The 15,566-nt window shown below is 40.9% G+C and overlaps 1 protein-coding gene across 1 annotated transcript in view; it reads right to left on the reverse strand.

The window, feature by feature from the left end:
* POLR3B (RNA polymerase III subunit B) overlaps positions 1-12,698 on the reverse strand; it is an 82,340-nt gene extending 69,642 nt beyond the window's left edge. Inside the window, exons 1-9 of the mRNA XM_062589122.1 lie at positions 12,562-12,698; positions 11,872-11,904; positions 9,190-9,246; positions 9,047-9,111; positions 8,474-8,549; positions 5,422-5,522; positions 3,894-3,985; positions 3,033-3,150; positions 1,530-1,638 (exon numbers count right to left, since the gene is read on the reverse strand). Of these exons, the coding sequence (XP_062445106.1) occupies positions 1,530-1,638; positions 3,033-3,150; positions 3,894-3,985; positions 5,422-5,522; positions 8,474-8,549; positions 9,047-9,111; positions 9,190-9,246; positions 11,872-11,904; positions 12,562-12,633 (723 nt within the window). The 5' untranslated portion in view covers positions 12,634-12,698. The remainder of the gene's footprint in view (positions 1-1,529; positions 1,639-3,032; positions 3,151-3,893; positions 3,986-5,421; positions 5,523-8,473; positions 8,550-9,046; positions 9,112-9,189; positions 9,247-11,871; positions 11,905-12,561) is intronic.
* Positions 12,699-15,566: the final 2,868 nt, after the last annotated feature.

Genomic DNA, 15,566 nt, shown 5'->3' on the forward strand with positions numbered 1-15,566 from the left:
TCAGAGGTAACAGGCACTTATTTCTCAAGTCTAAATCCAACCATTATTTATCTGATTTCTATTTGCAAAAACAAAACATTTTCTAGAAGGAAATTGATTCTTACAACTCTTGTGTAGCCAAAAAGTTGTGCAGTCTGTAGCAGCTGGCTAAATTCAAAACATTAGCACTGCAGGCTGGAACTGTGTAGATACTGTGAGCAAGTGCTGCCCTCTCCTGGCAATTTATTTCCTCAAACGATTATCACCTCCCAGCACTTCCCTTCCTGTAACTCTAGTTAAGCAAACACTCAAGATTGAAATAGAACTACAGAATCTACTCCTATTGGTAGGCAGATCCAGGAGAGTGCATTTTTGTGCTCTGAACCACTTTCCCTCTAAACACAGTGCATCCAGGATTTCTGCCCTATTTTGCTCTGCAGGTTTGCTCTCCATCAGGCTGCAAATCCATCCAGGCAAGTGAAGCCTGCAGAACACGAAGCACCCACCAGCTCCTGAGAGGACAGATCCTATCCCAGCCCCTGCCATGCCCTCTTCTCCTCTCCAGCAGCCTGACAGCACCTGCCTCTCTACTGCTGATACCTCCTCTAGCCCAAGTATTTAATGCCACCGACAGGTGGGTTACCTGCCTGCTTCCAGTCCTATTAGGCAGCTGGAGATGTCTTCAGGCTCAAATGAAAGAGAGAAGCTGAAGAGTGACAGAAATAGCTCTGCAGTTTCACAGGCAGTGAGGGAAGTATGACACTGTAACCAGTTCAGCTGGCAGGGCAAATACTCCCAAACTCCTACACAATACCAAACGTGGGTGCCTTTCACACTGCCCTTTCTACAGCCCCACTGGTGGTTACTTCAAAGTTATGATGTCCATTCGAGGCATTCGCTACACTGAAGATACAGGTAAGCATTCCTGATTCAGATAGGGCATCTAAGACTTGAAAGAGTCCAAGTGAAAGATGAAGACTGAGCTCATTCACAAGAGAAGGAACTAAATTGCCAAAAAAGCAAGCTATTCAATAACCTTAATGGATTTAGGACTAGGTCTAGGAAATGCAATGCTTCCCAAAACACTGCCAATTCACCCTATGGCTATGACTGGATGCCGAGTATAAACACCTGATGGCTATGCCATGCAGTACTGGGTCTGAAATGAAAGATGTTGAGCTCCTCAGTAGTCTCAGTGTTTGAAAAAAATGAAATCCTTAATCCAAATTTACAAGACAGCTCAAAACAAAAGAAATCAAAAGCTTTCTGACTTTCTGTAGCAACAGAAACACAAGCAGTAGTGCAAAGGGACCTTGCACTGCACTAACGGGGTAGCACACATTCATCTGACACAGCAATGCTCTCCTTGCAGAAAAATGCACTGCTTTCTTCTCTTCTTTGCTGTAAAACAGACACCACTTCCCAGTAGAAAATAGCTTTTTTTCCCTCAGCCCTGCCATGTTGTTCTATACACACTAACTTTTGAGAGCTGCTGATGATCTTCATTCTTGACCTACGATTTGGATTTTTTCAAACCAAATCTATATTACCTTAAATATAATAGCAATGGGAATATCTTCTGACAAAGTGTTATGCCTCAGGTAAAACCTTCCTTGTTTCACAACCATATTTGTTCTGCTCTTCTTCTCATGAGTGGAACTGAAATTCAAAAAACAACAAAAAAAAAAAGTCAGATGCAATGTTTGCACTGACTCTCCTAGAATCTTCTGTGTAAAAATTTTAAAACTTCAGCAGTCTTTCACCTGAATTAATCCCACTTTCTCCTCTTTTAAAAATTACATGAAAGCAGCCAGACACCATCCCATAACTCTAAGGTAATAAGATACTACTATTTGTGATGGGGAACATCAGTATTTGACCTACGTAGGTAGAAGCTTACAATTTTTGAAAATCACGCACGCATGCTTTTATAATCCAATCAAATGTATCTAGTACGGTCAATCTGTTCATAGATAACGTGGCAATACCAGTAAAGATGTAGAGTGCTTTTGGTTGTACTTTTAATCTCATCTGGGCTGTCTGTGCAGCAGTACAGCAGCTGGGAGAGAGGCCTAGGAGGTGACAGCCCTCATATTTAACAGCAACAACCATATTACACCAGCATGCAGCAACAAAGCTAAAGGCAACCAAAACATAAATAAAGGAGGAAAGGCCAAATTCAGATTACTAGCCATTTTCAGTAACTCGTGCAGTACAAAAAACATTTGATTTTGCATCTCCCTGCAAAAGCAGATGCGTTTGTTACACGTATCACCTGCATTTCAGCTACACTGCTGATTTGGTACAGTGGCAGTGTAGCTTCAGGAGAGCTGTGTGAAGGACAGAATAATTTCAGTTTAGCTGGACAGTTTAAATCTATTCCAGGTTAATGTAATAGACTATGACTGTTAGAGGAAAAGATAAGTCAAGGCAAACTTTTCTCATGCAGCCTCTCTATAGGTCCACATGCTAACAGCCATTGTCATCCTTACAGAGGTTGCAGCATGAATACTTTCCAAATTTTAAGTTATCATGACAGAAACTGCATTGCAGTGCATCTTCCAGGCTGAGTAAATTAATCTACATTAAGTTATGATTCCTGAGGTGTCCATATCAAGAAGCAAACTACTAATGCTACCAGAAAGTAAATATTCTACTTTTTTGTTCCTTCTTAAATTCCTTTAAACGCTTTTACACCATTTTGAGTTAGTTAGACAAAAGGTGATAGCCTATTTCCACTGCAGTAAATTTATGTTACATGCTGCAAAATGAGGCCAAGGACCATGAGGGGCATTTTGTTACGTTAAATACTAGAATTTGTTTTTCCTAGTTTGGGATGAATCCTGAAGCCTGTAAGTAAATCCCCCTGATTTTCACTGGAATACTGTACAGGCTGTTTCAGGGACTGAAGTTCTAGCATACAAAACGATTGTAGCAAGAGGGAGACACTGAACGTCTACATTTATTTCCTATGAAACTGTATAAGTGGAAAAAAGACCCACAACTTCTAGAGCTTCGTTCTTATTTCCTTTAATTACACAAATTTCCCGTACCTGGTAACAGAAGCGCCAACTGTTCCTTTTCTATCAGCTTCCACAATTATTCTGTTTTTGGATAACTGTTCTTGAATAAGTATGACTTTCTCAACACCTTTAACAATGAAATAGCCACCTGTTCAACAGAAAAGAAAGATTCTGCATGTCAGTACCTTTGTACCTTACTCACCTCTTTCAAAATGCTTTTGGATATAAATTACTAAAAAGTAAACTGCAAGTACTAAAGGGTGAAACAAGAGAATAAGTTCTGTCTTGAAAGAGTGAAGAACAAACTCTGTCTGGAACCTAGAGTAACTAGGAAAATATTCTATTAGATTGCTAGGCTTACATTTAGCATTTTGGGACTAAGACTTTGGGAAGTACTTGGACAGAATAGAAAAGGTCCAGAAAGAACTCTCAAGCAGTCCAGAATCTCCAAAGCTTTCTGGTAACTTATTTAAAGCTGTTATAAAATTGTTAGTACTACAAACTAGGTAAAAATATTGCCTGTCAGAAAAGTATTAACACATTAAAAAATTTATCATGTATTACTTTTACAGTGCATATTAATACATTTCTCAACTTCTTCAAAACACTAGTGTATCGCTTTTGAGGTTGAAAGCTCTTTCTACAAATGTAACACTGCTCACTGTCAACTATTTCTTACTATTTTCAAAAACCTCTTGACCTCTTTTAGTTACAAGCATGGATTTAAGAACTTTCCAGGATGACTTTACAGTAGTAGGAAATGTACCAATGGGACAGTTTTTCTCCGAGTATTCATTCCATTATTTTTCTAAACATCTCTTAGTAAAAATACATTTAAAATTAAAAGTATAGATGAGAAAAAAAGAAAAAAGAATGTGAGTGAAGATATACCTGGATCTAAAGGACATTCGTTAAGTTTGGCAAATTCTGCTGGAGTCTTCCCAGTAAGAACACAATTGGAGCTACGCAGCATTATAGGCATTCTGCAAGAAACCCACAGTTGCTCTTGTATTTTAGAACGAGATAAAAAATATGAACAGTCAAATTCAGAACAATAACTGTGCTGAACAAACTGAAAAGAACGCAGACAACCTTTAAGGTTTGGAACACAAGCAAGCTATTGAAAGCAGTTTTTTCCTTTAGTCCCATCTTACTGCACTGAACCTGCATTTTGAAAAAGAGTATTGAAATTAGACATCTACTGGCAGATTTAGCTGCCTTTTATGCAGCTACCCAGGCACCCACAGCAAGCACAGCCATCAAGGCCTATGTCTTTTGAATAGAAATATCACATATATTCTAGTGAAAATGCACTTTCATTTGAACATTTTTCTTTACATATAAGACTGCATAAAATAATTCAAAAGACTCAAATTCAGGTATTTGTTTTTAAAAAATCTTATTCTCTTAACAAATGCCTCAGAACAATACAGTATTAATACAGTATTATTACAGCTACAGAAGCTGTGTTTTATAACTGCATTGTTCTATATCATTTTCTCTTGACAAATTTAGAGTACATTTTTTGATATGTTGGCTCAAAATTTCACCACAAGAAGTAGCTCTTTATCTTCCTCCTCTTTCCTGCTAGTATTCTTCTTTCGCTAACATGCACTGGGACTTACTGAAGACTCTTGACAGGCCACTATCTTTTAAAAACAGTTAGGTTGGTCTTTAAGGACCCTTGTCTACAAAAAGACATCCTTGCCACCTTTAAACAGAATTGTGCTTTCAGCAAACACTAGACATTTTGCCTTTTTTGGCATGGTTAGAGTTTTTTTTTTTCCCCTCCTCTCCCTCAGGCATACTATTCTTTCTTTAAAAGATTAGATGTCTTTCACAATACTGATACTCTCAACTCATCTGACAGCCTTCAGAAAAACAACATCATAGTAACGATAAAAAACCGCTCAAAACTTTCTCCACAAAACTCAGCCTTGGCTTTAAAATAGAACAATTTTAAAGGAGAGTTTAATCGCATATGGAAGAACAAATGCTTGCTTTGCTGGTTTTACCATCCATCTTGCACAGACATATCTCTTCAAGTTAGATACAGAAGACTGAGAAAAAAATGTATTTGGTCATAAAGCAAACATGTTTATTTTCATTTTGCAATAATGTGACTTGTAGCTCTAATATTCTTTCATGTATTTTTGTCTTTGGTTTTGTTTCTATCCCAGACAATATCCATCATTAAATTCATTCTTTGGGAGAAGGCAAATTTCCAAAAGCCTAGACAAAACAAAATGTTGTAACAGAACATATCATATTCTGCACAGCTATTCATCAAGATTTGCCTGTTCACTTTCTCTTTTAACAAGGTAAGCCTCCATTTGTTTTTCAGTAATAACTTCTCCCACCACATGGATCACACGGCAAATAAAAACTAATACCAGAAACTTGATAGCTGATATCTTACCTGCCAATGGGTAATGCATTGCGGATGATCCTCTGGCTACCTCGTGTATATTCAATATCCACTGTAATCGGGGCAGAATAAGTCATGTCTCTCAGGCGGCACTAAAAAGAGAACAGTCACATGGTTAGCTGTCTGCTTGGAGTCTCAAGAATCCCTCTTAAAACAGCCCACGTTTGCCCTGTCTCTTACAAGCACTCATGAAGAAAGCAAGCAAAGCAATGCTTGATCAAGCTCTTCATGGTACCTGATTTATGTCTGGCAAAGTCTCTTGTTTGAAAAACAAACCAAAAAAAACCCTAATACAGGTATCGTGAGGTCTCAGAAGCAGGCAGGGGAACTGTCTCTTTAGAGTACAACAGTGCAGGACCTAACTTCTAAACTTTTTAATTAAACAAACAGGCCTAACTGGCAGAGTAGACACAAAGGTTTCAGAATCGTGCTCTGCCCTGGTAACTACATGCTCTGAGAAGGGGTCTTGGCTGAAGAATGTTTCTAGACGAAGACTCTTAACAGCTGGAGAACGGTACTGTCAAATGAGAGTAAAAGAGACACCGAGCTACTTATTAATAGAATAATGAGCAAATCCCAAAGTGTGGTGCTGTTTCCAAAGATGACTTACAGAAGACTGACTAAGTACGACTCCCTCTCAAGATTCCTAAAATCCATATGCAAATTCCTCAGATAGCTAGAAGAGCAGCATATACATATCTAGGACACTAAACAGCCCAAAGCTCAATCATTTCTAGTCAGATCTTTCTGGTCTGCTTTCCCTAACCTTGCTCTACTATTACTCTCTTGCTAGCCCCTTAGGTATTACACAACTTTATGCAAGACAAGACTTATTGCATTTGCAGAATGCGAGCGTGCAATGCACGCCAGGTCATTTGTCACCTCACTGAGCATTTTATACTTCTGAGCTCCAGGATTATGGATTATCAGGACGTACATTTATGTCTCTATATAATCACTCAGCTTATTAATTATGAATTAATAAAAGGCAATTAAAATTTTCCTGTGGATTGAAGATGCAACTGTGTGGAAAAATTTGCCTCGAGAATCATTGCAAACTGGATGCCCTTTCTCTCTACACTAAGAAGAAAACCATTTCTCTAGTAATAAAACATTTACTCACAAGCAGTTTTTAAACTGTGACTTGTAGAAAACTAGGTCCCATTGTGCTCTAAGCAACTTCACTGAATTTAAAAGTAACTGAAAATACACTCCTCCTCTAATTACTTTAAGCTCTTGTTTATAGACAAGGAAACTCTCATAAGGACCAAGTGAGCGGGAGAGCTAGACAGATTCATTAGTATTACTTTGGGGAAAAAAGGCTTCAAGATTCCTTGCGTGCTGTGTCCACCTAAGACACAGATATAAAACAAGAATTACACAGTGCATCAATCTGCTACTTGTACTTTTGCATCTCCTTGCTTCAGGTAACTTTGTCTTATATTAGACAACTAGAACTCAAAGACAGGCACATTTTTAAACAGTGCATGACTTGATCTTCAGGGGGGCCAAGGACTTAAAATCTCTCACACGATTGAAACTAGGTAAAGTACTCAAACTATCTATGAAAACCCAACCATTTTAGCTGTGTTTGGGAAGAAATTTCATAAGCATTTAACAGACAAATGTAATGACATAAGTATCTAGTCTATTTTATTTCTAATTGCATCCAGAGTTTCACCCAGTCAGCATTCAATTTAAGAAAATAACCGTGGCTTTCACATGTATAACCCACTGAAAAAAAAAAAATGAAGCATTAGCAATAAGTAACAGTGAGGATATGCCTGAGATACAAGAGCAGGATATTATAAATTCAAAGTGAATATACCTCATGAAACACTTATTTTGCTTTCTGCTGCATGTATATTTTTGCAAATATCCTTACTAATGTTGATTAAAAAAAGAAAACACAATCAGCACAGATTTTAATTATTGGACTCTTGGGTCTGAGTTCTCAGCCACAAACAATTTTTTTTGTATTCAATTTCAATTATACAGAAAAAGATCTCTCCTACTGCATTTTGTGCACTCTCATCTCCACTGATCTAACATTAGCTACAAAATTATGAGCATCATGAGCTGAGCTGCCTTATCTAACTGCACTGTTAATGGCTCAGTTACTTGCTTTAAAATCTCTTCATCAAGCTAAGCAAGATTTGAGTCAGCTTCTAGATCGCAAAGTGACTATGCACAGGAGGCAACCACCAGAGGGCTTCTTTACAATCTCTCCTAAGCACAGAACGTCTGCCATGCCAAAGTCAAAACAGCATGCCACACACACTACACGAAGGGAACGATCCAGTATCATGTATGAAATATATATAGCAAGGAAAAAAGCGTGCTGAAATGTGAATTGATTAATCAAGGTTAACAACTGGTAGTATTTAGATAAATAGAAAATGAAAGTGCAAGTCCAATGCTCAGGTCCCTTTCTGAGGCCAGAAAGAAGCTGGAAGTTCCTCAGCAGCAGTGATATCAATCTCAGCGCTCAGCAGGAAGAGAGGAATACTTTCTGCATTATACCTCGTATGCTACCAAAAGCAACAGACTCACTGTTTTCAGTCACACCAACATTTGTTCTCCAACATTCATATTAACTGCAGAAGTATACCACCATTTGTTAATTTAAGTAGCTACACTAATGTTAGAAAAAGTTTAATAAAAATATAAAGAGCACTGCATTGTAGTCTCCAGGCATTAAATCTCCAGGCATTAAATCTGTTATAAGGAGAGCCACTGGCTAAGCAAGAGAACTACTTTCACTACTTCCACAGAAATCCACTGAAATATAGTTATATTAAAACGCTGAATACAGCTAATTGTACATACAGGACGGAAGGATGCATGGAAGGGCGGAAGGACAGAAGAATTAGTACACGGTGTTTAAATCTCTGAAGTTTCTTTCTACACTGAAGGTGATATAAAGAATACCATCAAATGTCAAGTAGCAGTGGTGACCATAAAACAAGAAGTTGTTTGCAGTCACCACCCAAGACATTCCAAAGATCAAACCAAAGAAACCTACTAATGGAATCATTAATACCTCATGAGGTGATACAGGTCGTGTCACATTAAAGCTTTCTTCCACATCTGGAGTACCCACATAGATATTAAGGTACCTGTAATACATAAATTTCCAGAATGAGCAACGACCCAAATATTTTTCAGGCGACCTGAAGGAATACGAGTTCATATATTTAAAAATGAAGTTCTTTTGACAAAGACTGGTTAATTAATAATGAGTAATGACTCTTCCCAAAGTAACCCATTGTATTTGACCTACCTTCTGATTACAGTTAAAATTTAATCTGCATATGCAGAAAGTCACAGGTTACTTTTGCAAATAGAAAGATATAAACTCCCCTGTTGTCCGAGATTACTGAATTACAGAAAAACAGCAATATAAAGTACTGTTAACATCTGGTTAACAACTCTGCTTAACATGACTGCTCTTTAATCCTCCATATCTTTTTATGCTTTAAATAACAGTTAAGTAATGCAGAAAAATCTCTTGATCTATACTCGTATTGATGTCTATACACATTTTACAGTCAATGCCAAACCTCTGAGACAGTATATATTCTACTACTGATACAGAAATCAGTTTTACACTTACTTCAAATACCACATTGGATCAGCATCACTTGTAACTTTTTCATTGGCTTTCATGATTTTCTTTATCTGAAAAAAGGAAAAGAATTGAGTCACATGCTTTTTCTGATGACAAAGTGCCACCTCCTTCCCACCAAGAAAGCATACCTCTACATTGATGAAATAGTTGAATGAATCTATATGCTGCTTCACAAGTCCTTTCACCTAAAAAAAATGCATGCAGCAAATAAAATTAGCTTAAGTAACATTTGTTGTAAAAGATGTAAGAAATTAAGCATTTACAAGCACTTTTGGATCTCCACTAAAATCCTTCATTTGGTGAATTTCTGAAAATTCCCTGGATAAGCAGTCTGGTTCTACACTGTGTGTTTCCAGGTTTATGCCAGGCTTGTCATTGTTCTCAGAGTCAAAACAGTAATTTGGTAATTAAAACAAAATAAGCACACCATGGACTTTGAAATTCAAGCAAAAGCATGGCTAGCCTGTGCTGGTGCCTGGGGTTATTTCTCGCCAAATGCAAGGCTTTTCATTTCCCACTTCATGTGATTCCTCCCTGTCCATTTCTCGAGGCTGTTGAGGTCTGTCCGAATGGCAGCACAACTGGCTGCTGTATCAGCTGCTCCTCTCAGTTTTGTATCATCAGCAACTTGCTGAGGGTACGATCAGCCCCATCATTCAGATCACTAATGAAGTAGCTGAAGAGTACAGAACCCAGTATTGACCCCTGGGGTACACTGCTTGTTACTGGCTTCCAACAAGACTTCATGCCACTGATCACAACAATACAAGCTCAGCTGTTCAGCCAGTTTTTAATCCACCTCATTGTCTGCTTACCTAGCTTGTACTTCACTAGCTTGTCAAGTGCTAGCCAATTTTGAGACATACGCTTACACGCCCACAGACTGCTTTAGGCTTTACATATTCAATTACAGACAAAAGGTCACAATATTTAAAACTCCATACAGAAAACAGAGGTATCTAGAGAAAAAACAGAGATGAAAACTAAACCAAACTAATGAGCAGGTAAGGATGGCTTAGACCAGCAGCTCCCCATATAAGCACAGAACAGATGCAGAGCTGTGCTTACTGCATGACAGAAGACCAGGAACCAGCACAACAATCCCAGATCAGGGCAAGAGGCTGTGAGTACAAGGAACTTCACAGGTAACATGTGGAACTTTTAATAGTCTATTTTGCTTTAAAAAAGTAGGGCTTAAATGATTTATTGATCTTGTTTGAAGGTCACAGAAATTTCATTTATGTAGTTCATGTGACAGACAACAGTTAAGCCTGAAATTGTTAGAAAGAAACTGGAAACTTGGAATGATAAATTTAGCTGCTCAGTAAGTCTCCACAGGTTAAGACAAAGAAAGACTATCCAAAGAGTTTTGCTCTAGAGTTAAGAATTCTGCTGTCTTACAAAAACATTGCATGTAATCTGATATAGGCAAGAAAATACTATGAGCTTATTAGTGTTTAGATAGTGCCTCTTTTGATTTTTGTAAGGAGATGTCAAAAACTTTATCAAAAGACAACTCCACTCTAGAAACCGTAATGCACAACACTGGTTTTGTCTAATTGTAGCACTGCTGGCATTAATACCACAACATGCAACAAAAAGGCCAGACCACCATCAGCAAACCTGGAGTAAAGGGCTCACAGGCTGGAAATAATGTGGGATGGATACACTTGGCATAAAGCACACAGTAAATTGCATCTCACCATCAGTAACCCTCTCTTTTTAGCAGTCTCAGGAATTCAGACAGTATCACTAGCTCAAGCATGTGATGGATGTTTATAGGGTTGCTTGGAGAGGCAGAGCAACAGGATTCATTAGGGCCCCAAAACATCTTCACAGCCCTGAACCACAATGAAAAGACATACAATCCATAACTGACCTTTGAATTTTGTTTTCCTGCAAAGATGGAACACTGAAGGGTATATCAGGAGAAGGAGTGCACAGATATTACACTGGGAAGGAAGGCAATTCACAAAATTAGGCTGAAGGGAGCCTTGTAGAAATGGGCAGCATTTCAAAGGACTAATGATACGGGTGCAGAAGTGGTTGCAATTTCCTGAAAGTACCTATGCACATCACAGACTTTACCTGCCATCTTTATGATACAGTATCATTACTGTCTTTCTTCCTCCTCACTTCCAACTGTTTTTTACTCCTGTTATTACATGTAATTGCATTTCTATATAGAACTGTGTCTTCAGCTAGGACCAGAGTGGGTAGCACTGAAATTAACACAATAGTAATCTCTGACTTCAGTCTAGTTCTGATATTCATGAACAAAGATGTACATATATTCAAGCCTTTGCATAACCTGAAGTTATGTACCTGCTATGACAAACATAATTACCTACTCAGTGCTGGCCGGAGCAGCTGTTGGGACCGGCAGGCGCCGGGGCAGTGCGCCCACAGCCCTGCGGCCGCCAGCAACACATCGCGGCCCGGCTTCTCGCACAGGCCTTGGTGCTCTTCCCGAAGATGGTAGTGAAAAGAACGCAAGGCAAAGCCAGAAACAGAACCTGGGCCTCCCAGACCCCAGCTCCAGCTTTTAATCAACGGTTTTAAAGTGACCCATGAGGGGAACTGAAAACCAGGAGGCAAAGGATTTCTCCTCAAATTAATTTTATTAATCAATAAACTGATTTATGTAACAAGCTTATCCCCAATTCCATAGAAGCAGGGAACGAAAAAGAACTGCAAAGTCCAAATGGAGGGTGGACATATAGTCTGGGAAATAGCAAAAGGCAGAAGAGGGGGATGTGAAATTAGAAAGGAGACTGAACCACACCATGAAACAAGTGTTTAACACTAACCTTTAGAAATGCTGGAAGAAGTCTCCATTTTTCCTGAAAATGGAAAATAGTTTGAAGTACATTTCCAAAGAGTGAACAAACATTTAAGAATCTTGGGTTTTTTTCTTAAAAAGTATTTAAAATCAGATCTGTTTAGGAAAAAAAAAAAAAAAAAAAAAAAAAAAAAAAAAAAACTGCCCAAAGTCAATTTAGTTGAGTAAAAACAGTACAGAGAGATGACTCAGTTCACTTTAGTAAGCCATATGTACTATGCAATTTTTACTCAAGCCACAAAAGGACTTTTTTTTTCCTAAAAGCAGCTTATGTAACAATACATATTTATTGTAAAACTCCATAATGTTATGTTCTGGTTTAAGAACACCAATCTCTGTGTCCTGATAACGTTTTAAGGTACTTTTCGGCAAGGGAAGACTAGCTACCATTTTGACTCTACAAAACACGTGCAAAATCTCATTCTGGGTGGGGTGGGGGGGGGACGCTTGCAGATATGAGTACCCGTAAATCCCGTTCAGCATTCCAATTCCTACAAAGATTTAGCCAAGCTGCCCCAACAAATTACCGGCGGGCGTAAGCAAAGCAAGCTTCACCCCGTTTCCACCCTCCGCGGATCACCGCGAGCGCCCCCTGCCAGCAGCCCCTCCTCTCCGCCGCCCAGGGCTGTGCCTCCCGCCTGCGGCCGCCGCCGCTGACCTCCACCGTGTTCACGGGGGCCGCCGCCTGCTCGGGGGTCAGGCTCCCCAGCTCCGCTGCCAGCGCCTCCATGACGAGCCCGGCGCAGAGGCCGCGGCGCAGCCAGCGGACGCTCCCCGCGAGGGACCGGCGGTGCAGCAGCCAAACGTGTCCGCCCCCACTACCACCACCGCCGCCACCACGACAGCAGCGGGCGCGGCGCGGAAAGGTTCCGGGCCGCAGGGCGTCCGGGGCGACGGCGGGGGACACGCTGGGCGCGCGCGGCCCCGGCGGGCGGAGCCGTTGGCCGTGCCCGCCCCGCCCAGCGCCGGCCGCGGCAGCCGTTGGGACCGGCGCGCGCCGGGGCAGGGCGGCCGCCAGCGACATGTCGCGGCCGGGCTTTCCGCACGGGCCGCGGTGCTCTTCCCGAAGATGGCGAAAGAAATGCAAGGCAAAGCCAGAAACAGAACCTGGGCCTCGCGGACCCCAGCTCCGGCTTTTAATCAACGGTTTTAAAGTGACCCGTGAGGGGAACTGAAAATCTATAGTTAATTCAAAAACTGGAGTGTGTTCAGGAGTTGCATTTCACAGAATCACACGATGGTTGAGGTTGGAAGGGACCTCTGGAGATATCTAGTCCAACTCCCCAGCTCTATAGGACATTGGACAGGATTGCATCCAGGCAGGTTTTGAATATCTCCAGAGAAGGAGACTCCACAACGTCTCTGGGCAACCAGGTCCAGTGCTCTGACAACCTCATGGGAAAGAAGTTTTCCCTCATATTCAGCTGGAACTTCCTGTGTTTCAGTTTGTGCCCATCGCCTCTAGTCCTGTTGCTTGGCACTGCTGAAAAGAGTCCAGCCCCATCCTCTTGATACCCTCCCTTAAGGTGTTTGTAGACATTGATAAGATCCCCTCTCAGTCTTCTCCAGGCAAGAGGCCCAGCTCTTGCAGCCATTCCTCATAGGGCAGATGCTCCAGCCCTCTGATCATGTTCATAGCCCTATATTGGACTCTCTCCAGTAGCTCCATGTCTCTCTTGTACTAGGGAGCCCAGAACTGGACACAGTACTCAAGATGAGGCCTCACCAGGGCTGAGTAGAGGGGCAGGATCACCTCTCTCGACCTGCTGGCAACACTCTCCCTAACTCCCAGGTCCTTCTCTGCAGAGCTGCTCTCCAGCAGGTCAGCCTCCAGCCTGTACTGGGACATGGGACTATTCCTCCCTAGGTGCAGGACCCTGCACTTGCCCTTGTTGAACTTCATGAGTTTCCTCCCTGGAAGAGGTTCCTCCTCTCTCCAGCCTGCCCAGGTCTCTCTGAACGGCAGCACAGCCCTCTGCTGTATCAGCCACTCCTGCCAGTTTGCATCATCAGCAAACTTGCTGAGGAGGTACTCTGTCCCTTCGTCCAGGTTGTCCCTTCATCCAGGTCATTGATGAAGAAGTTGAACAAGACTGGACCCAATACTGAGCCCTGGGGGACACCACTAACCGCAGGCCTCCAACTATTCTCTGCACTACTGATGACGACCCTCTGAGCTCTGCCTTTTAGCCAGTTCTCAGTCAACCTCACTGTCTACACATCTAGCCCACACTTGCTGAGCTTGCCTAGAAGGATGTTATGGGAAACAGCCTCAAAAGCCCTGCTGAAGTCAAGGTACACAACATGCACTGCTCTCCCCTCATCTACCCAGCCAGTCATTCCATCCTAGAAGGCTATCAGATTGTTTAAGCATGATTTCCCCTTGGTAATTCCATGTTGACTGCTCCTGATCGCCTTCTTTTGCTCCATATAATTGGAGATGACATCCAGGATGAGCTGTTCCATCACCTTTCCAGGGATGGAGGTAAGGCTGACTGGCCTGTAATTTCCTGGATAAGGAATTTCAGCAGCCATATGAAATACTTTGCTGCAAAATAGGAGAAGGTATAGGATAGCTACTCTCCCACTCATTTGACACAAGTACCTTTTAAAAGCAGAAGGTGAAAGCTTTGGAGTTTTGAGTTTTGGGGGTCTTTTTTGGTTTTCTTTTTCTTTTCTTTCCTTTTTTTTTTTTTTTTTTTTTTTTTAAACTCAGATCAATTTTAGATTCTAGGTGAATAAAGCTCACTGTGATTTGTTTGGGCTCCACTCATCCTGGAAGTGAAGGCTCAGCTTCCATTTAAGCACGAGAAGAGTAACAGTTTGGACCGGTTGCTGGTTCATGTTCTATTCATTGTCCAGTCTAAAATTAATAGGTCATCCTAGAGAGGTGTCATTAAAAATGTTGCAACTGTACAAAATTCTGTAAGGTCTTCCATCTAACTAACTATACTCACCAAGCAGCTGGTTAGGGAACGTACTCTTTCAGTCTAATGACCTGCTGCCTTGCTCTCAGATCAGTTAGCTGTGGTTAGTACGCGACCAGAGATCATGTTTTCTTCCATAATGAAAAAAAAACAGTAAACTGGGAGTCAGAAGATAAGGAGTTGCTTCTTTACTAACTGCAATAGGCACTTGGTTTAGAAAAATAAGGTCTCTGCCCCCCTTTTGTGTTATATACAAACTTAGAATGTTTTCTTTAGTGACAGAAAACCTAAGAGCTCCTTTACACAGCACGAGCTTTCAAAGATGAGCTTACTCCAAAATGTTTGTTCCTATTGCATAATTGACCCCCTCAAAAAAAAGCTAATTAAAAGCAAATTTTTCTTGCTTTACAAATTTGCAATTCAGCACTATGTCCTTGTCATAGGGGTAACTCTTAAATGGTTCACACATGGGTTAAAAATCCGGAACTACAAAAAGTCAAAAACCTGAATCAGTTAACAAAAACAGATACAGCTGAATAGCAGTCATTATTTTACGGACACTAAACAAATATCAAAAAGCATCAGATCAGATGTGCATTTCCACAGCACATTGGATCCAGACACACACAGTACACTTGGCACTTCAGGACTGACTGGGTTGTACACAGTTATTCTCTTTGATGCTAGGAGAAGAGCAGCAATATGCAGCTATCAGCTGCCAGGGGACAGGGCCATG

This window comes from Rhea pennata, chromosome 1, assembly GCF_028389875.1.
Source record: "Rhea pennata isolate bPtePen1 chromosome 1, bPtePen1.pri, whole genome shotgun sequence".
Taxonomy (NCBI): Eukaryota; Metazoa; Chordata; class Aves; order Rheiformes; family Rheidae; genus Rhea; species Rhea pennata.